At 40.5% G+C, this 26,345-nt stretch overlaps 1 protein-coding gene across 6 annotated transcripts in view; it reads left to right on the top strand.

Moving 5' to 3' along the window:
* Positions 1-26,345, top strand: part of NALCN (sodium leak channel, non-selective) — a 240,299-nt gene that overhangs the window by 81,039 nt on the left and 132,915 nt on the right. For all 6 annotated transcript variants that reach the window (XM_048295894.1, XM_048295893.1, XM_048295892.1 and 3 more), the window contains 3 exons: positions 1,613-1,755; positions 1,874-1,978; positions 4,653-4,739. In XM_048295894.1, the coding sequence (XP_048151851.1) occupies positions 1,613-1,755; positions 1,874-1,978; positions 4,653-4,739 (335 nt within the window). The remainder of the gene's footprint in view (positions 1-1,612; positions 1,756-1,873; positions 1,979-4,652; positions 4,740-26,345) is intronic.

Below are 26,345 nucleotides of genomic sequence, written 5' to 3'. Positions count from 1 at the left end.
CTGTCCTCAACAGCACTGTTTTGTTCAATAATTTAATCAGTTCAGCAACAGTATATTATTAGACAATTGAACCATTACTTTTTGAATTTTTGAAATGTAAAATACCCATGAAGTAATCACTGATGAATATTTCAGTATTGTAGAGACCACTTTTTCTTCTGAAGAAATAGAAAGGGTTTTGCTTTCTATGCTTGAATGCTTTTCCTTTCCTTTCCTTTTCATTTCTTTCTCTTGGTCCTGACAACCGTATGCAGTAAAAAGAAAGGAATCCAATTACTAGAAAAACTAACAGAAATGATTAACAGTTTTGCCTACCCACCATGCCCATCTTAACCATTTGACACCTACCTATCAAAGGTATAGGTGTTATACAGAAAAAATGCCATTCATCCCTATCTCCTCTCATAAGTGAAGATTTATCTGCAAAAGGGACACTCTGGCTCCAGGTTCATCCCATCCCTGTTAGCAGACAAAAGGATATAGATGTTGCAAATTCAACAGGAAAATAACAGTGCAGAGTTCCTTTTAGGCTGGTGTGATTTTTTGGGAAACTCCTGGACTCCAGAATTTCTGCTCAGAACCACTTCGTCTCTGTGAAAAGAATCAGATTGTCAGCTTTCTGTCTTTATGTTGCTAGCAGCTGCTGTGTTTTGCTAAGGGCAGTGCTTGTCATGCTCCCTCTCTTTTATCGAAGACATTCCATGAAACACAGTTGTGGAGCAGAACTAGCGGGTGGCTGTAGGACAATTCTGTGATTTCACAGCAGTTTGTGAGATTTCACGGTTTAATTTCACAGTTTAATTGTGTTTCTTCTTGGAACAAAAAATTTCTTTAAACAAGAATGACTTACAAGCCATAACTGGTCTATATTTTGAAGCTTTCATTGCAGAGATAAGGAGGAAGGGTAAGCTAGCAAAAGCATATTATCACTCAGACATTAGGTTGAGTTTGGACTTTACGTTTAAAATTAGTAGCTTTATAGCTTTTATTTGAGAGTATTTTCTGCACAAAAAGGTCTTTCATAACTTTCCTTTCATCTTCTCTCCCCCCACTCCCCAGTGATATTGCAAGTTCAACTTAAAAATGCTTCTTTAAGGCAACATATGTATGTTAATGCAGCTGCTTTCTGAATTTCAAAATGGTTCAGTAGCTTGCTGTAGATGCTTACCTGTGCTTGCTAGTGTCAAGCACCTTCTTGGTGTATTGCTGCTTGCTCAATATTACTGATATTAATAGTGATTTCTTTAACCTACTGAATGTTAATCCTTGTTAAATCTGCCTTTTCTCAGGGATGCTGCTGAATGCAAATAATGGGACAAATTCTGCCTTTGGAGACACTTGCAGACTGCCAGTGAACCCTTCTAAGAGATTATACATGTGTGTCCAGGGAGGGAAGGGAGTCAGTCTGGTTTGATACAAAACCAATTCATATTCAATTGCAAAAGGAAGAAATGTGGAAATGCACCTGAAAAACTTCTCTTTGAAGGAGGAATGGAGAGCTGACACCCTTTAGAAAAAACAAAAATAAGATAGATAAAAGTTTGTTGTTTGCTGATACTGAAAACTTTCAGGGAGGTTTAATGCCAAACATTTTCATTTTTTCCTCTGACAGGCACAAGTATATTTACTGTTTATGAAGCTGCTTCTCAGGAAGGCTGGGTGTTCCTTATGTACCGAGCAATCGACAGTTTTCCCCGATGGCGTTCATATTTCTATTTCATCACCTTAATTTTCTTTCTGGCCTGGCTTGTTAAGGTACTGAAAAATATGTCTCTTTAAATTGGCCTGAAACATAGATCATATTAGAACTAATTTCTTCTCTTTTCTGCTTGCTGAGCTTTGTGTCAGCCATTCTTTCTTGTTCTTTTTCCAGAATGTTTTTATTGCAGTCATCATTGAAACATTTGCAGAAATTAGAGTGCAGTTCCAGCAGATGTGGGGGTCCAGGAGCAGTACTACTTCAACTGCCACCACCCAGGTGAAGCACTTGAGATGCTGAGATTCTTTGGGGATTTGATTTGGTTTAGTTTATGAATTAATAATAAGCAAAAAATTCCTGTCATATGTGATACATTTGACTTTGCATGTTACTACCTATATTCTAAACACTACATATGAATTTTCATGAAAAAATAAATTCTTTGTTTCATTATCTAACTAGTTTTCCTTAGAAAGGAATAATAGAGAAGACTGTTAATATGGTTCTCTATATGGCTAGGTATGTTATTACTGTGTTTGTATTCTTTTTAACAAAGTATGATAATGCTTTTTTATCATGTCATTGGTGGGTTTGAAGTCAGGGTTGCTATTGGATACCACTTTCTGTGCTAAGAAATAAGAGCTGAAATCCCAAAGTTGTAGCTGGAAGAAGAGAGGTCAGAGGGTAGCTGAAGTGTTTGGGGAAGCTGGTCCAGGAACTGAGAAGGGTGTGTTGAGACCAAAGAGAAATGAGTTCTTGGGGCAAGGAAAGAGCCATGCTTACAGCTGGGGCAATCACAGAAAGTGAGATCCTGAACAGAAATAACGAATAAGAAGAAGCCATGGGTGGGCTGGGTAGAGGGAAAGAACCCAGTATAAAAAAGAAGAGCTACTGGGTTGAGATTTAAATTCTCTCGCTCATTATTTTAACCATCAGTTTATGTGCCCAAATGGGCAGAGGACCAGGCTTTTCCAGGCTAGTGCAGTTTGCCATCTCTGTGAAGAGCTAGTACCAACTGCCTGCAAAAAGCTCTTAGAAAGACAGATATGAGAAACATACCCACGAGGGAATTTTTTCTGACCGTGTAGCTGGAGATTATTTCTTTTCCTAAGCCAGAGGATTTAAGTTTTCAAAATCAATTATTTAATAGTTTTTATATTCTTCTCGATATTCCTGAAATCAATATGTTAATCTAGTCCTTTTCTGCCGGCTGCTACATCTTTTGCCGCAAATAGACTTTGTGGCGATAATTTCTGCTCTATATATGTCTTTGTCAAAGCAGACTTTGTGATATCAATTTAAAATCTATAAAAAAGGACGTTTCTACATGACATATGCTTAGCCTGGGGAACTTAATGTTCGTAGGACAAATCCTGAGCATATAGGCTTATCCAGCATACTCTGAACTAGAAGATGGAACAGAGAGTTCAATGTAGGAAAACACAAGAAGCAGCCAACATTAAGAAATTTAAAATATCCAAAATAATGTCATCATGCCAAAGAACATGTTGCATATAATCTGCATCACACAAATTTAAAGTAGTGTACTGGCTGCAGACAAGCAAATGGTTCGAATGACTGCTTTGTTCCTCGAGTCACTGACATACTGGGTCATCAAGAGAGTCCAGGTTACCAAACTGCAAAAACAACTCATCTTTTTCTGTATTAAGAAGGGCAGCAAATATCTTGCAGGATTTCTTGTTTAAAGCACCAGACAAAAGTTAAAACCCTTGCTTGTTTTGTGCATGAAGTAGCCTGGAGATACCTGCCTTCATTTGTCCACTTCATACATTATTGAGCTGTTTCCTGAACTTATTCCTGTAGAAAAGAAAATGAGTGTCCTTGCAGTTGAAGTCTAAGAAGGAGTCTCCAGAAAACTATAAAAGGAGGTTCTTGTAAAGCACTTCAGCGCTGCACTTTAAAGCATGGTAAAAAGAGGAGTAACTGTGCTGATCTTAGTTGGCAACTCATCCTGCTGCAGAGATGCTAAATAAAGACTTGGAAGAATTACAACCATATTTGGGTGACACTGTCCCCAGTCTAATGAGCACTTCTCTCAGGATGACTTTTAAGCTTCAACCACGCTCCTGTGGCTGTGTTCTTGAGGTGACTCGTTTGAGTGCTGGGTGTCAAGGAAAAGGTGGGAGTGAAGTGGGAACTTTGCCACACTTCATTACATAGTACATGCAGGTGGCAACTCAAAATGCTGGAGCCATTCATTTTCTTTCAAGGACATTTTCAAGGACAGTGTTAATCACTTTGAGGCATGGTTTCTCACAGTTCCTTATGTCCAGCAGTCTGCATCATTTTGTGTCCTAATTTCTGAGAAAAAAACCCAATAAAACAGAATGCCTACATCTACTCTTCCAGAGGCTATTGATAAAATGTGGTCAAGAGAGCCTTTTCCATTGACATCATTAGAGCCTGGAAATATTCAGCTATTTACAGGAATTATAAGCTCTGTGAAACAATAACATAAGGACTATACAGCTACTATTGATATGCATCAGTGCAACAAAAATGAAGTCGTACTTGCAGTAAAATAATTTTGCCAGTAAAAAGATGAGGTTCTCTGCAATCGCCAAACTCACCATGAAACTTATTTTTGTGGTCACAATGTATTTGTGTTTCCTTAGGATAAGCTTACCTTAGTAACGAAATTTTTCTGAGCAGGTACCACCATCTAATGATGCTGGTCAGAGATTAATTGAATTGGTTTCTATATTAGGACTAATAGAGATATATTGTGTTCTATGTTATCTGAGTAAAATTCAGACAATTAATGGTGGAAAAAGCATGTTACTTTTTTTTTCCTGTAGCAGAAAGAGTCATTCCTCTCTTATTTTAAACTAGCTATCACGAAAATGTATGCTGGTCCTTAAGGGGAATGTATTACATATCACTTGTATTTATTGCCACATAAAACATTCTGACAACAGTCTTCCCTTTCAAGATGTTTCATGAAGATGCTGCTGGAGGTTGGCAGCTTGTGGCTGTTGATGTGAATAAACCCCAAGGCAGAGCTCCTGCATGTCTACAGGTATGACATTGCTTTTTAATAAATCAGTGTGTGTAACCAGCATCACTCAAATGTTGCCATAAGGAAACTGTGCTGAGAAATAGCTACAACAGTTCTAGTCATATTTTTTTAAATGCATTGCTTTCTGCAGTGTAGACTTGTTCTTGAAAATCACAGATCAACAAAAGAAGATGTACCACTCCCAAAGGGAGAAGATTAGAAAAATCATTCCTTCTAGGCTCTGTTTCGTGTGCTTATGAGAGAGAGATTTAAGATTTTGAAATATAATATAAAATAATTAATCAAGTTTTATCTCTCAGAATTTATATACGAACATATTCTGTTCCTAGGATATTCACAGCATAAATGCTTGTTTATTAACTGCAAAATACAATCACATATGCCAAGAAGCATGAATAATCATAATAAACACAGAAGTACCTAATTTCTCTTGTTCCCTTGTGAAAATAGGCTCACAGAAAAATGGAGAAGAAGCATGTAGGCAGCAAGCCATACAGTGTTTGAAACTTACAGATTTTATATTCTTACTTTGATATAAGTTAATTTGTAAAACTCTGTCCTCATTGTTTAAATAAATCCAGACTAAGATAAGTAATTTTTTTATAAATCCATTTTTAGTACAGAACACTGTACAGCAGCTCAAATTTTTATTTGTGAGTTAAATAATGTCATTTCTCAATAAACAAACTAAATTCAGAATGGAAAGCCAAATCAACTATAGCATTTGCTGGCAGTTTTTGGTTATGTTTGGTTTAATGTGTAAGCTAAAATACACGTTCTTGTTGGCAGCATGTACATTGCTGAACCCTAAGCTGGCAAGCACCTTCAATCCCCTCCACAAGCTGTTCATTCTCAAATATCTCTGCTTTGCCAAACCACTGCCATATATTTGATTATAGCATATGTCTGAACAGATAATTCATCTTCCCAAATTTAATTCTTGATTTTGACAGCAACAGGAACATCATTTGTGGTGTTCTCAAGTAACAGTCTCAGGTATGTGGATAAAGTGTAACTGAACTCACAGTGAAAACAACTTCAGATGAAAATTAAGATACCATCTGAGTTACATGGTCTGCCTTTGTAATATTGCATTTTTTCCCCTTTTAGGAATCATGTGAACACAGTGAATTGTGTTCCAGTAGACATAAACCTCATGCATTCAACTTTTTATATTTGCCACTCAGATAGCAGTTTTCTTCTTGTTCTTCATCCTTTTGTGAAATAAAAGAAGTTTTGAAACAGTGCTTTAGTGTCCGTTTTAAGACATTAAACTACATGAAGTCTGTTAGGAGTGCATTAGTCCAGTATTCAATTAACTATATGAACTCCATGTCCTAATTCCTATTAGGAACTTTATCCTTCATGGCATTACTGTCTCTATCGACGAATAAGCTGTATTGATGTTGGTGTTGTCATCATGGAGGCAGTAAAGAGGATTGCTGTTCTATGTTTTATGTGTGTTGTGCACACTCTAACTTTCAGATATCAGAAATAAGAGTTGAGCAGTAAGACTTGCTTTCTATAATTTGGAACTTCCATGCATTAGATACCTCTGCATTCATAAATATAAGTATTCTGTGTGATGTAGTACTTCTAGTTTTTTAACTGCTGGTCTACACATATTAGGGTGGTCTAATGGTTTTAAAATGTTCTGAGAAATGGATGTTTTTTGTTCTGCATCAGATTATAATGCAAGAATTGCAGAAAGAAGATAGTCTTACCCTTCCTCATTGCTATGCTTCCCCCTCACTACATGCCTGAGCTGGCACAGTATTTATGCAGTTGTTCAGGGAATGGAATCAAGGTTGTCAGGGGGAAAGGAGTGGATTTGTTATTGATCAGATTCCCTGCAGCTGCCTAAATGTTTTTTCTGACACAAGAAAGGGACCAGAACATTAGTGGGAGCAGTCTGGGAATGTGAGAACTGCCTCCTTCAGCAACAGTGAACTATAAAGCATGAGTACAAAAATTTCAATCGAGTTTGTTTTAAAAGACATGTGGAAATTACTATAAAAATCAGTTATATAATTATTTTTGTTTCTTGTTTGGTATTGGGCCAATATCAGAGAGGTGGCTGGTCTGCTAACCTGTGCAGCTTGCTCCTTATAACCCCTAAAATACTCAGCGCTGGTGGCTTCCAACCACCCCGGTTCCTCTGTGCAGTTCTCAGATTTATTCATGGATGCACTTTATTTATGTTTATTTTTATATGTCTGCATGTCACATACATGTATACACTGTTGTTTAAAGATGCAGTCTAACTACTTGTAAGACAATGATGGGGTGCAGAGATGTGAAATACAGAGCTTGTAGGTGGTGTGGAGATGCATTTCTCCATGGCCCTGGATAGGCTTCAGCTACCTGTGGGAACCTAGTGGGGTTCAGAGGTGGTGTGTGGTACAGATATGGTGGTGTAACAGTGGTGCCTTTGCCCATGACTGTGATAGGCTTCCAGCTGCCTGTAGAAAAGTAATGGGGTCTGGAGATGAAGGGGGCTGTTGACATCCCTTTGCGCTGAGCTTCCAGATGCCCACAGGCCCATGATGGAGTAGGGAGAAGGTGCAAGGCAGACATACCTTTGTCCCTTGTAGGAAACTTCCAGTTGGTACAGAAAAAAGAGAGAAATGAGAATCAATGACCAAACCAGTCTTTTTACATCACCTTAGACATCTCATGCCTCCCTGCCTGGGGCTCTGCAGCTCTGCCATCTTTCCAGTTTTTCCATCCTTGCAAGAAGAGGCAAATAGCAATAATAGCTGATAATGCTGTGGAGGTAAACTAAATAGATGTAGCAAAAATTTGAAGAACAGCTCAGCAAAGTTTTAAATAGAAGCAACAGGCCCTATCTACTGCCTGGTTTTAAAGACTTGTGCTGCTGAGATTTGTGGGTTTGAAGGCTAAATTCTGGTAGAAAAATGCTTGTCAAGTTAACTGGAGGAAGTATTTCACACATTTGAGATTAAAGACCTGTCTAGTGCCAAGCACTGCAACCATGAGTTGCTGACTGCACTGGAGACATCTCTGCAATTCCTGTAGATCATACTTTTTATTTCCCTGACAGGAACCAGAGCTTTTGCAGAGATTGTCCTGTGCTTCCCACTTAGTTAGACACTAGAATGAAATACATAAACTAACTTCCATCTCCTTGGTTCCTTGCAAAAGTATTAACATCCTCTTTCACAGACAGGACCAGAAGCAATGGGCACAGCATGAAACAATGGGAGATGCTCTCTGGACAGGAAACAGCTTTTTACTCTGAGGGTGACTGAGTGCAGGCAAGGTTGCCCAGGGAAGTGGTGGAATTTCCATCTTTGGAAATATTTAGTAGCTGTCCTGGGAAACTGGCTCTCAGTGTCCCTTGCTTGAGCAGGGGGCTTGGAAAAGATGACCTCTGGAACTCCTGTTCCATGAAATAAAGTCTGCTTTAACTTGTTTATATAAACTGTACAAAATCTTCCACTAAAATAGAACTAGTGAAATTAAAGCCAACCAAAGGCATTCCCTTGTTTCCTGAATGCAATCTTATCACCTAAGGAAGAGCAGGGAACCAAGTGAATCTGTGTGCTGTGAACTATCTCAAATTGCTGAGAATTGCAGTGATGTGGTGTGTTTTGCCTGTGATGTCTTCCTGGTTTACTGAGCTACAGAACTGAAAGGATTCTGGGCTGTATTTCCATTTGCAGCTTCTCTTGCCGTTACCATTTGGTCTCGTCCGTTTTTCTGAAATGTGACTGTGGATTTGTAATCAGAGACTTGTGAGTTTGGAGCCTTTTACAGTACTTCCTCACAGATTGATATTTCCAGACTTCAGCATTTCTGAAAAGGCAGCATGATGTGCCTGTCTTCCTCTCTCAGAGGGCAGTAGCAGGTCAGCAGTGCAGTCTGCATGTACTTTTGGCAGTACAGTGTGGTTTTATTCATGCTGTTCCTGGCCATGTACCTTTCTGGGTGGATGAGCACTGGCCATGCTACACAGTGTTTGCTGGAGGCCCATCTTGTACATTTTGTTCAGCCTCCCTGTCTCAGGAGCTCACTGCTCTTGTTAGTTCAAAGTGCTCGTGGGGCAGTGATTTTAGTAGCATGATGACCTGATCCCAGTGTACATGGGTTTTATGATGCATGGGGAAGATATAAGGCTCTTGGAGGCAGTATTGGAGCACTGGCTTTGGTGCATGGAATAAAACTGTTCTACACTTCACCTCAGATGGGCAGAATAGATGTAGACTGTAACCTAGTATGTTCTTTCAATCTGGCTTCCTCCATTCTTGTGAGCTCCCTACCAGAAGATGCTGAAAGTTAGGGAGGTGTTGTGGCACACGCAGGGATTAGGATCTGGGAACAAAACAGGACGAGACAAACTCACAGTGTGAATATATCCCCAGTGGGTGGACAAAGGATGTTATGTACGGAGCCTTCTACATCTTAAATACAGTACCTACAGCCATATGTAGAGGCTGTGGTTGACTACCATCACCTTTCTCTCCTCTACTGTATTAACTAGGATGAGTAACTGCTTGCCTTTAAGCTTTTCGCATAAAAATTTTGGTGAGATTGCTGATTAGGAAACAAATATTTCTTGCTTAATGAAAGAAAATAAGAACATACAATTTCTAAGAGAAATTGTAAATGAGAATTTGCAAATGCCACTGCTGATCTTAAGTTGTGTGTTTAAGGTATCATCTATGCCATGAACAGTATTCCGTTTCTCTTTGTTAGGAGTTCCTACAAGTAGATACTTCAGTATATTTGGATCTTAGGGAATGACCCTGATTTTATTTGGGGAAAAAAACCCAAACAATTTCTGATTAAAAAACAAAGGCTTGCTGACAAAGCTTAATGAACTTGATTTTTGGCTGGCAGATTTGCTGTATTCTCAGCAAACTTGAGATCTCTTCTTACCTTCTTCCAGGCAATATATGCAAAGAATATCTGCAAAACAAAAGAGATGGCTATGAGAGGTATAAGCTGACACTTATTTTGGCAGGATATTAACTTTGAAACCTAACTCTGGCAGAAAGTACATATTATTAATATGTACTTTGGGAGTGAAAGAACTCAGCTAAAGACTGTGTCCTTTAATTCTTCAGTTGTTTCAGAGTATGTATCCTGATGAGCTACAAAACAAGTGTAATACTGTCTCAGGAGGCAACTGTGTAGTACATGGAAAAATGAAGATAAAGAGCATAACACTAAATTCAGCAGAGAATGTATTTTTATGTTTAATAAAACCTTAAGCCTTTCTTAAACATGTTGATGTTGCAGACTCTTAATGGCTACACTGGACTGCTGTGGGATATGGCCCCAGAGCTCTGCCCTACATCCAATTCTGACAGTACATTTTTTTAAGTATTTGTTTAAAGTGTGTGTTGCATCCCCAGCAGACTCATCCTCTTTTCTCTTAAAAGGCATTAAAACCCATTTAAAATTTAAATCCACAGGACCACTACTATAAGTTATGTAACATTCCTGACTGAGAACTAAAGTCACAGACAAAACAGGTAACTTGCGAAACATATTTTTTACAGTCTTCCAGGGAGGTCATGGAGACTCCATCTCTGGAGACATTCAAAACCCAAGGAACACATTTCTGTATCACTGTTCTAGGTGACCCTGACTTGGCAGGGAGGTTGGACTGGATGATGTCCAGAGGTCCCTTCTAACCCTAACTATTCTGTGATTCATTGATTTTATGAGGATGTAGTACTACCTTTGGAGAGCTGGCATCTAGGTATATTAGGTAATAATTTTATGGGGAAAATAATGCATAACTTTTTTGGTTTTTGTGCTCATGTAAGTGCAGGACTGTGTTCAGACTCTTCCTCATGCAGCAGCCTGTCTATCTGTGTCCTGAATGTTTCATGTTGACATTTTTTTTGCAACACGGAATCTGAAGTACTGAAGGGCAGGTTCTGATAGTCTCATTCTCTCTCCTCCCGGCTTGGAGTAATGCAAAACCCCCCTCTCTGTAAGAATGAGCCTATTTGAAATGGGATAGAAAAATACCATCTGACCTCTGGTTGCTCTTTACTTTGCATGTACCAAATGACAAACCTCAAATCTATTTAAAATTTAAGAATCCTTCACAAATTTACATCTTAAAATGGTAGATTAATATCTGTGAGCATGTTTGTCCATACTGCAGGATTGGGAAGGAAATAGTTAAGGGCAGAGCTGCTATTCAGGGGGAAGTAAGCAGGTCTGGGGAAAGGACCAGCAGGGACATTAGCTTAAATTCACAAGCTGCACTTCAGGAGGAACCAGCTGTAGCAACATAAGCTGGGGCTGGGCACTGCTGAAAAGGCTCTGGAAGTGTCTGTAGACAGCATGCTGAACAGGAGCCGGCGGCCTTCCCTGGCAACGGAGGAGGTCGACAGGATCCTGGATCATTGTGTGGAAGGAATGATCTCCTGTTACTCAGCACCACTAAGCCCGAATCCAGATACTGTGTCTGGTTTTGGGCCCCTGGTACAATATATATTGTAGATATATTGAATATATACTGAATACTGACAAACTGGCTCAGGTTCAGCAGAGGGGCTGCAAGATGTTTGAGAGGCTTACTGTTTTTCTGGTCTCTTTCAATAAAAAATGGTGAATTAAAGTATGCTAAAAAAATGTATATGGACAAAATATGTTTGGTTCTTCAGTGTTATGAGATTATCTTTTTAATTCATAACAGAAAAGGATAGTGATTCTTACCACTTACATTTACATTTTATTTGTTCTGTCCCCTTTTTCCTCTGGTTGAATGAACTGCAATCATTTCAGCCATCTGAATTCATAACTTGTTTTATTAACATAAACTGAAGTGGACACCAGTTTATATTATCAGACAAGACAGGAAACTGAGGTGTCCCAGGAGTAAACTCACTGCTTCTTCAGTTGCAGCTACTACTGTGGTCAAGGCCTCTGAAAAAAGGGGCAAGCAAATAGCAGAGGATGGTTAACAGCTTTACCTTCCTCATGTGAAGTAGCATAACGCTGAAACTGAGCACACATTTCGTGACAGCTCATTTGTGAATCCCCAACCAGTTTCTGAGAGTAATCCAGATATTGGAGTTTCTATCCCTTTACACTATTCACCCCACTTTCACCATTTCTTCCCATACTCCATGTACAATTTGAAAATAATGGAAGTCTCTTGATTTTTTTTTTTTCATAATGCCCAGTATGTACTATCTTCCCATGTACAACTGAGGATAGCAAGGTAGGATAGGGCTGGACTATATTGTGTATGTTCTTCTGTTGCCAACATGTTTAGTTTCTCTGCAGAGCTTTCTATTCCTCCTCATTTTTTAACTGTTTTTATCTCACCAAAACTAAGTTTGCTTTTACATTACACTTTGCATACTCTGCTCCCGAATCTCCTCAGTAAAACTAATATGGTTAGTTTTCAGTACTGTTTCAATGCTAAGTGCATCACTAAAGTGTCCAAGCATCTGTTAACTAATGCAATTTCTAGATTTTCTAAATGAGAACAGGGCATAAAAAAAAGGATGGGTTTTTATTTAATTGCAGCCTCAGAAGTTTAGGATTTGGAATCACTTAATCTTTTTCTGAGTAAACTCATATAGTCAAATAATAAACTCATTCAAATCAAAACTTAATTTTAGCAAACTGAAAGAGAAGATTTTTTCTTCCACTGTAAGAGATGATCCCAGTTAATTGGAAGGAGTACATGTATATAATTTAATGAAAGCCACTGTAGATAAGAAGGGAATAGGGCAGAGTAGGCACACCTTTTGCTGTTGATTCTTAAGTTACGCTAAAGGGCAAATTAGTATATAAATAGACTACCAACTTTTCTTGTTCACCAATAATTACTTCCCATGAAAGAGAAGAAGAGAAAACCCACTTATGTTCTCTTCTGTTATTCCTGCAATGAAAGTCCCTAAGTACTGTTTCGTTTCATGTCTCTCTCTCTTATTCAATATATCCCTCATGAAACTGCTGAAACACTCAATTCCATCTTCTCTGGCCATGTCTCCTCCAATCTCTATTTTTTTTTATGCCTTTGGATATTGCTTTTCATCTTTTTTGTCTCCTTCAAGTTTCTCTAGAGTTCTGTAATTTTACAGAACTCTAACAAATTGAGATAATGCGTAGCATGAACCTTTTTTTGATGCAAAAAATATGCTTAAATTTCTGACACTAATCATATATTTAAAAGTGCTGTAATAATAATAATTATGTCACTTGCTCGGATCATAGCTTTGTGACCTTTTGTTTCTTTCCTAGGTGAGGCACATATGATTAAAAGTGAATATAGTATCTTTAATCTGTTGAAGATTTTACTATCAGAGTACAAGTCCACATACAGTTTGTAAGAGACTGCTTCTGTTCATGCTGACCCATCAGACACAGTATCCTCAAGCTTTTTCCGAATATCATTCTATCTTCAGCTCTGCATTTCATTTTTGCCCAAACTATTAACATGAACAGGGAATTGCTGTCTGGCTTATTGTTCCTACAGAAGCCACAGTGGGAAACTTCATAATTTTTCTGTTCATTACAAAACTATGTATTGCGAAAGCTGAAGATGTCATTACTTTGTGTTAGTAATACCAACCACGGTTTCACAGAAGACACAAGTTGAATCTCTCTCAGCTTTAAATGAGTATGTGTAGTTTACAAGTCTTTGCAGACAGGAAGACAAAAAGAAGAAAGGAGTGACAAAATCATTAGCAACCTCTAAAATGAATAGGAAAAGAAAAATAAGAAACACTGTGCATTTAAAGGGTAAATGCAGGCTCAAAGAATTTTTAAAGGCTTTTCTTCTGAAAACTGGTCCTCCGTTTTTCTTTATTTGTGAACTGAGAGCTTCCTACTAGGCTTGTAGGAGTAACTCATGGTAGGCAGGAAGTTCTAACACACTACAATGTGTTAAAGTAATATCAACAACAGCAAAATAATGTGGCAACATGGGAGCCTCAGCATGCATTCATACCAAATGGTTCATGTTGAAATGGAAAACACAAAGATTATTTTTCAGTAAGAAAAGAAAATCAATATTTTAAATCAATGCCAGTCATAGGGAACAGTGAGAACAAGTAACAAAAGACCACAAAGCACCTTTGGGAACACTCAAAAGAAAAATGCAATAAATACAAAACCATTGTATCAAAATAAAAGCTTCTTTGGCCCACATTAGGATGGATTTACTAGTCATAATCAGGAACCATACTAATTTTTCATTTTGCAACTTCCAGCCACTTCTGTAAAATTAAGGAAAACTTAGGTGACTGAGTCAAAGCTCTTAAAAATACCATATTAGTGCCCATTTTTCTTGCCCACTTGTCATGGTTTAGTCTTATTTACTTTTAGCTACTGTGCTGCTGTATGCAAGAGTCCCTTGCAGATCCCGTATCTGTCCATGCATGTTAGTTCTGCTCTGCTGAATGCCATGCACCCAAGGATAGGCAGGTGGGCTCCCAGGATAGACAAGAGGGGTATCTTGGCAAGCCCAGCATCACTCACCTATCCAGCAGGTTACACATACCAAGGCACACTACTCACCAGGTGGGATTCTGGAACTCCTTTGTAAAACTTCTTTGCAGATCAGCTGTCACAGAAATAAAGACATGGTCAACCTCCTCATTTGTTTTACCTAATTGAGCAGTTTGGTGCAACCACCACATGTTTGTGTGAGACAAATGAGTTACAAAGGCTCTGCACAGAGCCTATAGGGTATCTCTGTCTGAATTATTGTTTGCTCAGACATAAAACCAGACGTGCATTGCTCGACGCACCATTGCAATGTTCTACCTCAGCTAGCAAGGTCTGACAGGGTGAAACACTGCCCTGGTCTCTGGGAGTAAGCACCATTATATATAGCAAAACCCAACAGATCTAGCTGGCCCATGGGAAGTGGTTTTAGCTGGAAGTAGTTTACTTGATGATCCTTATGGGTCCCTTCCAACTCAAGATATTCTATGATTCTAAGTGTCTTCCAAAGCATGTGTTAGGGAGGGTTTTTTGTTAACACACCACACATAAATCAAGTTATTCTTTCCTCCATCACTCCTCGCTTTAGAGAGCTGGTGTTCCAGTTTGGCCAAATTTAGAAATATATATCCTCTGAGAGAAGGCACAACCACCCCTCCCCCCACCAGGTTCGGGAAAAAAATAAATTTTCCTCGAAGGAAAGTGAAGAAGATAAAACTATTTATTTAACAAACACACGGGAAAGGAAAATAATGTTAAATGGTAAAATCTTTCTCTGTAGAGGAAAAACCTGGGAAAGTGTTCGAGTCCTCCCTTTGGTCTCCTCGGAGCTGGGGCTTGGCCCGGGGCCAGGCCCTCTGTGCCCGGTGGAAAGTCCTCCCGATGTGCTCTGATGTTACAGCAATCAGGCAGTCCAGTAGAAAAGGGAGAAAATCCGAAATTCCAGAGAAGGAAAAGTTCAACTCTCAGCCTCTCTCCGGAGAACAAGAAACTGGAAAAACTGGCCAAAAGCTGACTGGAAAAACTGCAAGCCGGGTGCTTCCTCGCTCCCCCCGCCCCAGCTGGGAAAAAAAAACCTGCTATCTTTATGTGACCTTGAACAAGTTTCAAACTGCTTTGAGAAAGTTTTGCTCAGTTTTTTCTTCCCCCTCTCAAGCTCAGTTCAGAGGCATAGAAAGGCCAATAATTAATTTCTGGGCATAGGCAGCGATATGGGATACACATCATAAGGTCACCCCAAGACATTCCACCCCTTATCCCATATTGTTGGCTCAATGCCCAAACTAAGATATTCTAATTCTACACACATTAATACATATGTAAATATATATATACAGCTATATATGAACAGTGACAGTGACAATCAGCAAGCAGGGGTATACCAGCATTTCACACTACAGGTGGTTTTCACACAACAATCAGATCTCCCTGTGGTACACAACGTGTTGTGCCATCTTTCTGCATTACCCACCATGTGCAACCAGGTCCCTGAGCAAAGACAACCCCACGGATGGGTTTGTCTGTACTCGAGGCAGAATTTATCCACACAGGTTTTCCTAACAGACCTCTGACATGCACACTGGGACCTTATCTCCATCTGTTGTATGCAGGGATTCAGATTGGGCTGGACCAGCTCTGTTAGTGGAACCTCGGGTGTTAACTAACCAGGTGGCCTTTGCTAGATTCTGTTCCCAATTTTTGAAAGTTCCCCCACCCAGTGCCTTCAAAGTGGTTTTCAACAATCCATTGCACCGTTCCACTTTGCCTGCAGCTGCTGCATGGTAAGGGATGTGGTACACCCACTCTATGCCATGTTCTCTAACCCAGGTGTTAATAAGGCTATTCTTAAAATGAGTCCCATTGTCAGATTCAATTCTCTCAGGGGTGCCATGCCTCCACAGGACTTGCTTTTCCAGGCCCAGGATGGTGTTCCGGGCACTAGCGTGAGGCACAGGATAGGTCTCCAGCCACCCAGTGGTGGCTTCTACCATTGTGAGCACATAGCGCTTGCCTTGGCGGGTTTGAGGCAGTGTGATGTAATCAATCTGCCAGGCCTCCCCATACTTGTATTTGGACCATCACCCACCGTACCACAGAGGCTTCACTCGCTTGGCCTGCCTGATTGCAGCACATGTCTCACAATCATGGATCACCTGGGAGATACTGTCCATAGTTAGATCTACCCCTCAATCTCGTGCCCACCTATAGGTGGCATCTCTGCCCTGATGACCTGAGGCATCATGGGCCCATCGAGCTAGGAACAACTCTACTTTGTGTTTCCAATCTAAGTCTACCTGTGACACTTCTATCTCTGCAGCCTGATCTACCTGCTTGTTGTTTTGGTGTTCTTCATTAGCCCTACTCTTGGGGACATGGGCATCTACATGGCGGACTCTCACAACCAGCTTTCTTACTCGGGCAGCGATGTTTTTCCACTCTGCAGCAGCCCAGATTGGTTTTCCCCTACGCTGCCAATTCGCTTTTTCCCACTTTTCTAACCATCCCCACAGAGCATTGGCTACCATCCATGAATCAGTGTAGAGGTAGAGCTTTGGCCACTTCTCCCTTTCAGCAATGTCCAGGGCTAGTTGAACAGCTTTGAGTTCAGCGAGTTGGCTTGATCCACCTTCTCCTTCAGTAGCTTCTGCCATCTGTCGTGTGGGACTCCATACAGCTGCTTTCCACTTTCGTTTCATCCCTACGATGCGACAAGAACTGTTGGTGAAAAGAGCGTAGTGTGTGTCTTCTGATGGCAGTTGGTTGTACGGTGGAGCTTCTTCAGCGCGTGTCACTTGTTCTTCATCAGCGAGACCAAAGTTTTCACCTTCAGGCCAGTTGGTAATTATTTCCAAAATCCCAGAGCGATTCAGTTTTCCGATACAGGTGCGCTGTGTGATGAGAGCAATCCATTTGCTCCATGTGGCATTGGTGGCATGGTGGGTAGAGGGAACCTCTGCTTTGAACATCCACCCCAGCACCGGTAGTCGGGGTGCCAGGAGGAGTTGTGCCTCAGTGCCAATTACCTCTGAGACAGCTTGGATTCCTTCATAGGCTGCCAAGATCTCCTTTTCTGTTGGGGTGTAGTTGGCCTCAGACCCTCTGTAGCTTCGGCTCCAGAATCCCAGTGGTCGACCTCGAGTCTCACCAGGCACCTTCTGCCAGAGGCTCCAGGACAGGCCATGGCTTCCGGCTGCAGAATAGAGCACATTCTTCACTTCAGGTCCTGTCCTGACTGGGCCAAGGGCTACCGCATGAGCGATTTCCTGCTTGATTTGGGCACAAGCTTGTTGCTGTTCAGGGCCCCAATGGAAATCGTTCTTCTTGCGGGTAACCAGGTAAAGAGGACTCACAATCTGGCTGTACTCAGGAATATGCATCCTCCAAAAGCCTATGGCACCTAGGAAAGCTTGTGTTTCCTTCTTGTTGGTCGGCGGAGACATTGCTGTGATCTTATTGATGACCTCGGTGGGAATCTGACGCCGTCCATCTTGCCACTTTACTCCCAGGAACTGGATCTCTCGGGCAGGTCCCTTGACTTTGCTCTTCTTGATGGCTAGCACAAGTTTTTTCACTTTCCTTCGAGCCACACAGTTGGGCGCCACTAAATTTGTTCCGGTTTGGCCAAATTTAGAAATATATATCCTCTGAGAGAAGGCACAACCACCCCTCCCCCCACCAGGTTCGGGAAAAAAATAAATTTTCCTCGAAGGAAAGTGAAGAAGATAAAACTATTTATTTAACAAACACACGGGAAAGGAAAATAATGTTAAATGGTAAAATCTTTCTCTGTAGAGGAAAAACCTGGGAAAGTGTTCGAGTCCTCCCTTTGGTCTCCTCGGAGCTGGGGCTTGGCCCAGGGCCAGGCCCTCTGTGCCCGGTGGAAAGTCCTCCCGATGTGCTCTGATGTTACAGCAATCAGGCAGTCCAGTAGAAAAGGGAGAAAATCCGAAATTCCAGAGAAGGAAAAGTTCAACTCTCAGCCTCTCTCCGGAGAACAAGAAACTGGAAAAACTGGCCAAAAGCTGACTGGAAAAACTGCAAGCCGGGTGCTTCCTCGCTCCCCCCGCCCCAGCTGGGAAAAAAAAACCTGCTATCTTTATGTGACCTTGAACAAGTTTCAAACTGCTTTGAGAAAGTTTTGCTCAGTTTTTTCTTCCCCCTCTCAGGCTCAGTTCAGAGGCATAGAAAGGCCAGTAATTAATTTCTGGGCATAGGCAGCGATATGGGATACACATCATAAGGTCACCCCAAGACAGCTGGATATATCTATTTGCCAACTTAACACAGTTCTGTCTTATCGAAGTGCCTCTCAGGTAGCTAGTTACTATGTTTAAATACCACAGTAGCCAAATCTCACAGGGATATATTTTTCCACAATAAGGAATGTGAACTACAGCAATAAACCTATTAAGCAGTTTTCTCAAGGCCCACAGGAAATTTGTGCTTAGACAATAAATTGAACCCAGATCTCCAGAGTCCCTCTCTATTCCCTTAGCCATTAGGATATTTCCTTTCCCAGTGCACAATATAGTGTGTTGAGGGACTAAGTTCTAAATAACTCAATACACTAAATAAGTAGAGTTTTGCCAAAGGACAGGCCCAGACTCATGCAACTGTTGAAACAGAACTTTTAATAATATTCCCTTTCATTTTTGAAGCAGTAATGTTTGCAGAGCCCAGAGAAGAATTAATAAAACCAAACTTACTGCAAATTTTAATTAAAATTATACAGGGCAGTAGAGAGTCTTGACTATCTTTTACTAAGAATTCCATCCTTCACAGGATATTGAGTGACAATATACTTAGCTAAGAAAGGTCAGAGGAATGCATATTAATTGAATGTGTCCTAAAGGCAGGATATATATTTTCCAATCTGATTAACTCTTTCCTATATTCAAATTTATGCACCATTTTCCTGAGGAACAAAACTCACCCAAACCCTTTGAAAATAGCTAGCATATCTCTCACTAGACTCTTAATACATAAAAAATGCCTTTAATAGATTGCAAAAGCTTTAAAGGCATGATTTTTTTAGGAAGTCTACATTCCTTTTAGTTTGGTTTGATGGAACTGAAACAGTAATGCATGGTGAGATTAGTAAAGACGTTTGTGTTTATCCAGATTTTGAGATTTTGCTTTCTTTTCGCAGTATTTTGGTCAATAATTCATACTTAATAAGATTAAAGCCTATTTGGGGTGCTATCCCAAAAAATAATACTTTAACACATTGCTTTCCTTTTGATTGCTTTCTTTGGATTGATATCCAGGAATGTCATAGATTGCTTGAAACCCTGCAGTGCTCATAAAACTAGCAGATAAACAATGCATTTGCCATGTCTTAAAACTTGGCCAGTCTCAGCAATAGGCGTATATAGATCATCCTTCTCTGAACTTCTGGATACCCATTTATGCTCTCATTCCCTGACTTGCACTCTAGCAGTAATTCATTTAGGGACCTTCTGAAGTGGGTGTTAAATTTAGGCCATTATATTTAGTATCCATTGAGGGATTTATCACCTATCTACTTGTCTAGCCTTTTTTTGAGCCCATTTATCGTTTTGGCCTCCAGAACTTGTTCGTAGGAAGAGGTTACATAAAGTAACAATGCAGCATTTTAATTGATTGCAGTTGCAGATTAATTTAAAGATTTTCCTGAAATTATGCAGAAATAACACAAAACAGTACAAAGACTATTGGTTGCAATTTTGAGATGAGTGCTCAGTTTCAATAAAACAAAGAATTTGAAACAACAAAACTTGACAGTCAGGAACACAGGCTGTTGTAACATGCAATCAGTAACAAGAGGAGGGAAGGCAGGAGTGTCTGAAGACTATAAACACCAGCCGTGGGACATGGTTGCTCTTTGTGCCTGTGTATACAAATAGAACTCCCAATGCTGAGGAAACATCAGAAAGGGAAATAGACTTTGCATATCAGTAAGGACTGTTATAAAAAGACAGTTTTGTATTTGGTGACAGGGCTGTCATTTGTGAGACAACTTTCAAATCTTCCCATAGGCAACATTCTGGCATTAACAAATATTAATTTAATTAATGATTATTAGATCCCTACTGTAATTTTGTCTCTACTTTTATTTCTCTGCTATTGCATACATGCATCAAAAAGAAAAGTAATTTCTTAAAAAGGGGAATGCAGAACTGCAGGCATATTGCCAGTTTGCAAGGTATACAGCCTCCCTCCCAATCGCCCTCCTTCCTCTCTTTCTTGCCTACCTGCCTTTTTCTTTGTAACTATTATACCAAACGACGTGTTAACAATGAGTTAGACACAGTTCTTTTGTGTTCGTAGTTTCTTCTCCATAGCTTTCCGTTTACTTGCTGAACTGTCTGTTCTTGTTCACTGCAACCGAAGTAAATTACTAGCCACAGTTTGTAGCAATATAACTCCCGAAACTAAACAAAGAAAGAAAACATGTTATTGTTCTCCCTGATTTGCATTTGAAAAAATAAAGCATGACTTACTCAGTTTGAACGTGTAATTTTCCTGCAGACTTAAAAGATTGGAATCACATCAAAAACACAAAATGGATAGGTGTTTAACTATGATTAAGCTTATAAAAGGATAGTGGTTTTCCTTGGCAATAGTCCTTATTAGAGGAGAGCCTGCTGCAGCAGAAAACTTGGTCACATTAGGCCCTTGGCATCTTCTGGGAAGATTTAGGATCGAGTATTTTGAATTTATCTCAGGCAGTAGGTTTTCAAAACCCTTTCTATGTCAGAGTTATATCATATAATCGTTGAATTGTTAGGGCTGGAAAAGACCTCTAAGATCATTGAGTCCAACCATTAGCCCAACACTGCCCTGTTCATCTCTAAACCATTTCCTTCAATCCCTCAGGTGTTTTTTTAACATTTCCAGGGATGGTGATTCCATCACTCCCTTGGGCAGCCTGTTCCAATGCCCAACAACTCTTCCTGTGAAGAAATTTTTTCCTACTATCTAAACTACACCTCCCCTGGTGAAACTTGAGGCCATTTCTTCTCACCTTGTCACTTTGGAGAAGTGACTGGTCCCCACCTCACTACAATCTTCTTTCAGGTAGTTGTAGAGCGCAGTAAGGTGTCTCCTGAGCCTCCTTTTCTCCAGACTAAACAACCCCAGCTCCCTCAACCACCCCTCATAAGACCCTTCCTCAGTTCTGTTGCCCTTCTCTGGACACACTCCAGCACCTCAACGTCTTTCTTGTAGTGAGGAGCCCAAAACTGAACATAGTGCTTGAGATGCCACCTCGCCACTGCTGAGTACAGGGGGACAATCACTGCCCTGGTGCTGCTGGCCACACGATTGCTGGTACAGGCCAGGATGCCATTGGCTTTCTTGACCACATGGGTTCACTGCCGGCTCATGTTCAATGGCTCTGGACCAGCACCCCCAGGTCCTTTTCCACCAGACAGTTTTCCAGCCACTGCCCCCAGCCCTGTGGTGCCACCTGGCACTTGGCCTTGATGAACCTCATGCAATTGGCCTTGGACCATTGATCCATCCTGTTCAGATCCTTCTGCAGAGCCTGCCTTCCCTCCACCGGATCAACACTTCCATACAGCTTGGTGTCCTCTGTGAGCTGACTGAGGGTGCACTCAATCCTCTCATCTAGTTCATTGATAAAGATATTACACAGGACCGGGCCAAACACTGAGCCCTGGGGAACCCCGCTGGTGACTGGTTGACAGCTGGATGTAACTCCATTCACCACCACTCTCTGGGCACAGCCATCCAGCCAGAAGGATTGGCTGACACAGCCAAAATCTCTGACCTTCTTGGTTTTTGACAAGCCTGACTAGAACCTTTTGTGTAGCCCCTGATTTTCAAATGGGTCCACAGAAAACTTGCTCCAGAAGTAATAAATTTTCCATAAGGAATTTTTATAAGTCTTGACTTTCTTTTGTACAGATGTGTTGGGTCTGGCTGAGGTGGAGGTAATTTTCCCCACAGCAGCTCTCATAGTGCTGTGCTTTGTTAGAAAGGTGTTTTGGCTGCTGCTGAGCAGTACTCACACAGCATAAAGGCTGTCTCTCCAACTTTCTCCCCTCACCAGTAGGCTGGGGCTGGGCATGATCTGGAGAGGGTACACAGCCAGGACATCTGACCCCAGATGACCAAAGGGATGTTCTATACCATATGATGTCTGCTCAGCTATAAAAGCTAAGAGAAAGGAGAGGACACACACATATTTGTTATTACAAAATGTGTCTTCTAGAGAAACTGCTAGGAATGATGAAGCCCTGCTTCCCAGGAAGTGTCTGGCTTTCACCAGCTGAAGGGAAGTAGAGAATAAATCTTTTGTTTTCCTTTGCGTCCACATGCAGCTTTTACTATTACCCTATTAAGCTGCCTTTATCTTGACCAACAAGTTTTTTCTCCGTCCACTCTTTCCAGCTGAGAAGGGGAGTGATGAGAGTGGCTCAGTAGGAACCTGGCATCCAGGCTGGGCCAATCCACCACAAGAGTTCGCCCATTAGGCAGTGACATTGAATTCTTACAACATCATGGTCAAATTAATAAACCAAAAATCTTCTACAATAAAAATATGCAAATTGTTTTAATATTTTTAAAGACTGCTTCAGTTGTTTTCCTTTTTTTTTTCTTACTTCAATCTTTTTGCTTTGACCTAAACAGGCAAAATATACCATTTTTCTAGCATTCATTTTAGCAATGGACTTCAGTACAGATTGTACTCATAATTTGTACATAGAAATTTGGGGCACATGAGCTTTAGTGGATTATAGGAACTATTCAGTAATGCCACTAAAATTGAAGTTCAGCTGAGTTTCCTTTAGAAAATTTTACTTCTGGGGTTAAATATGTCCAGTGTTTCAAATCCTATCAAGCTGAAAACAGGTATTTAAATTGTCATGGGGCTTTTCTGTGCTTAGCACAATTAGAGCAATCAAAGTGTTAGGAGTAGCAGCAGGAGCAGCATGACTTCTTTTGGAGCTGTAACTTGGATGACAAATCTGAGCAAAGTGGAAGACTGCAGAGTCTTAGAATAAAACTAGCAGGGTTTTGGTTTTGGTTTTTTTGCTTTATGTGGGTTGTTTTACCCCGCAGTATTTTCTATATTTCTAATATTTCACAAAGAAAGCTCTCTTTTCACTAGGACTGCAAAGAGTATCTTGTACTACAGCTCTTGCAGGTTATTCGTTTGTTCTTTTTAGAGTAATTTTTAGATTTTTTTAAACCTTTTAAAGCAAATGACTTTTTAATATCTTTTTGTTACTCTTGGGGTCTCTGAGGTGACTCTTGAGAATCAGTGTGGTCCTGACTCATCTCATGTGTCTTTAAGCCCCAAGTGGTAGGACCATAGTGACACAGAGCCAGTGGAAAGTAATGGGCACTGCCAGAGGTCTGTGGAGGATTTGAATCCAGTGGTGCCCATCACTCTACAGACTGCATTGGACATTTTAGGTGTGCCAGTGTTTTTCAGGTGAATCACTAAAGCCAAAGTCTGTACCTCCTCTGTCTTCAGTAGGCCTTAATAATGTATTTCTGATGTGTAGATTTAAAGCAAAATTAAGTCCTGCTTCACCAGGCATGCATACTGAATTTTCACAAGTATTTTGCATTTATTAAATCCTACTGAAGTCGGTAGAAGGTACCTAGAGTTTTTAGAATCGTATTTTCCTGTGAGTGATTTCATTCACATAAATGCAGCTGTTTTACAGAGAAGTATTTGCAGTCATGTCAAAGTCTATATCCTTTATCCTTTGCAAATTTTTAAAGTAATAGCTAAAGAGCAGCATCTTCACTCCCCTATGCATTTTAACAAGCTGAAGGCTGCAGTGCAATACAGTAGATTCAGCTCTTCAAGCTGATTCCCTCACAGTTTTGCTTCCCCTTCCTGGGATTCCATTTCTTTCCTACCCTTACTTCAGACCTTTGAAAAGAGGATCTTTAAGGCCCAACAGGAAAAAAGAGGAGAGCTAGCAATGTGGCATATGGACAAAGGTGACTGGCTTTCTTCATGTTTAATGGATGTGAACAGATAGCACATGTTTGCAGTCCTTTTTTTGGCACAGATGTACTTTGATTTCTAGCCCTAGGTTTAGTTTTTTATTCAGGGTAAATATTTTAAAGTTTGAGTTCTTTTTTTTTTTTAATCTGTTATTTTAATTCTTCTATACAAAAAAAAATCCTTTTATGTTCTTGTCTTGGAGCTTTCAGACAATATATGAAACTGAACTGTCACAATAAGAGTGTGCATTTCCTTTAACAGGAAGGGAATATTTGCCTTTATTTTCCTAGCTAAAGAAGGATACCTGGCCTAGACACCATTGGACATGGACTATGGCCTTCTAAACTTCCTTCTCCAGAACAGATCGGTCATACCCCTTTTACATAGTGCTTGTCCCTTTGTCTCTTCTGGGTCCCTGTGGCATCCCTGTGTCTTTCAGGCACAATTATTTCTCTTCTGAGTACCCAAAATAAATTAAGTGTAGTATTGGCGACTTGCCAGAATGATAATGGTGTGATGCTGAGATCATGCACTGGATGCTCTCAGGTTTGATACCAGAGGGAGTGAGGTCAAGGGTACAAAGACTTTTGTGGTATTAGACAATTGTACAGAATGGAAGGAGCCATGCTTGGCTGTTTTTCTAAGGAGAACTGTCTGAGGAAGTCCAAACCAGAGCCATGCAGGCAACTGACAGTTGAGCAGACGCCATCAGTTTTTGTGGTTGCTTCTTGGCTTTCATTTCCTTAACAGAATAAAAGTACCAGATGGTAGCAGAGGGTGAGTTTTCCTCAAAGGAGAAGATTTTAACAAACTCTTTCATAGCACAGAGGCAAAAACAATACAGTACAATACATAGACACAGAAAACAAACATGCCTGGTTGTTAATGATGAGTGTTTTAAAGGATTGAGTAGAGAAGACAGAAAATTAGGTTAGGGTGGAGCAGGGTATACATTATATGTGACAAGCAACTACAATCATTACAAGGAGTAATGGATACAAAATAAAAGAAGGTATATTTAGATATTAAGAAGAAATTTTTCACTATGAGGGTGGTGAGACATTGGAACAGGTTACCCAGGGAGATTTTGGATCCCCCAACCCTGGTGGTGTTCAAAGCCAAGTTGCATAAGGTCTTGAGCAACCTGGTCTAGTGGGAGTTGTCCCTGCCCATGGCTTGGGACTAGATAATATTTAATATTTAGTACAACCTCTTAACATTCTATGATTTTATGATTCCATGATTAAAATAAGAAAAAAATTTATGGCTATGAGTAAATGTCGTAGATTCTGTGGAAGAGTTTGTGTGGTAGCAGGAAAATACCCTCCGATGTCTGCAGCCATTTCCAGGCCAAGCTGAACAAAAAAGCTAGAAAGTAATTTTGTATTGGTAGGGATAAGGATAATGGTGCAGCAGATACTCCTTTTACTCTCTTGTGGAATGAACCACCTTTCAGTGGTGCCCAGCAACAGACAAGGAGTGGCCGTAAACTAAAATTCAAAAAGTTCTGCCTGAACATGAGGAAGAACTTCTTTACATTGAGGGTGGCAGGAACAGACTGCTCAGGGAGGTTGTGAAGTCCCCCTCTCTGGAAACATTCAAAACCCACCTGAACACATTCCTACGTAATCTGCTCTAGGTGATCTTGCCTTGACAGGAGGGTTGGACTAGATAATCTCCAGAGATCCCTTCCAACCCTAACAATTCTGTGATCCTGTGATTCTTTGAGAAAGGCAAAAATTAATCACAGCTGTAAAACTGGCACTCAGCTATGTTGGGTTCTTCCCCCAGCTTTGCCTTTTGTCTATACAAGGAGCCTTGATATTTCCACCTCAGCTTAGTGCAGAGCTGTTACTTGGGCTTCCTTTTGTCAGGACAGTTGGCAAAACACTACCATATTCTTTCTTCATAAGCAGTAACCAGTTATTCCTATGGGCAGGAATGGGCATCTAACATACTTTAGATATTTAAAAATTATTTGTCCAACTAAGGCACAGAAGGCTATACTTAGTGGAGAGAAGCAGACACTTTCTTTGCTAGTTGTTGTAAGGACTTAAAGATCACAGTTGCCTCTCTCAAACACTGTTAGGGCCAAAGAAGGACTGTGCCATGAGATAAGAACAGAATGGAGCAACAGGATGGCCCTAATTCCAAGCCTGGCAGAAGTGAGGTCTGGCTAACACATC

This window comes from Corvus hawaiiensis, chromosome 2 (assembly GCF_020740725.1).
Source record: "Corvus hawaiiensis isolate bCorHaw1 chromosome 2, bCorHaw1.pri.cur, whole genome shotgun sequence".
Taxonomy (NCBI): Eukaryota; Metazoa; Chordata; class Aves; order Passeriformes; family Corvidae; genus Corvus; species Corvus hawaiiensis.
The sequence above is the reverse complement of the archived record's forward strand: the minus strand, read 5'-3'. Positions and strand labels throughout refer to the sequence as shown.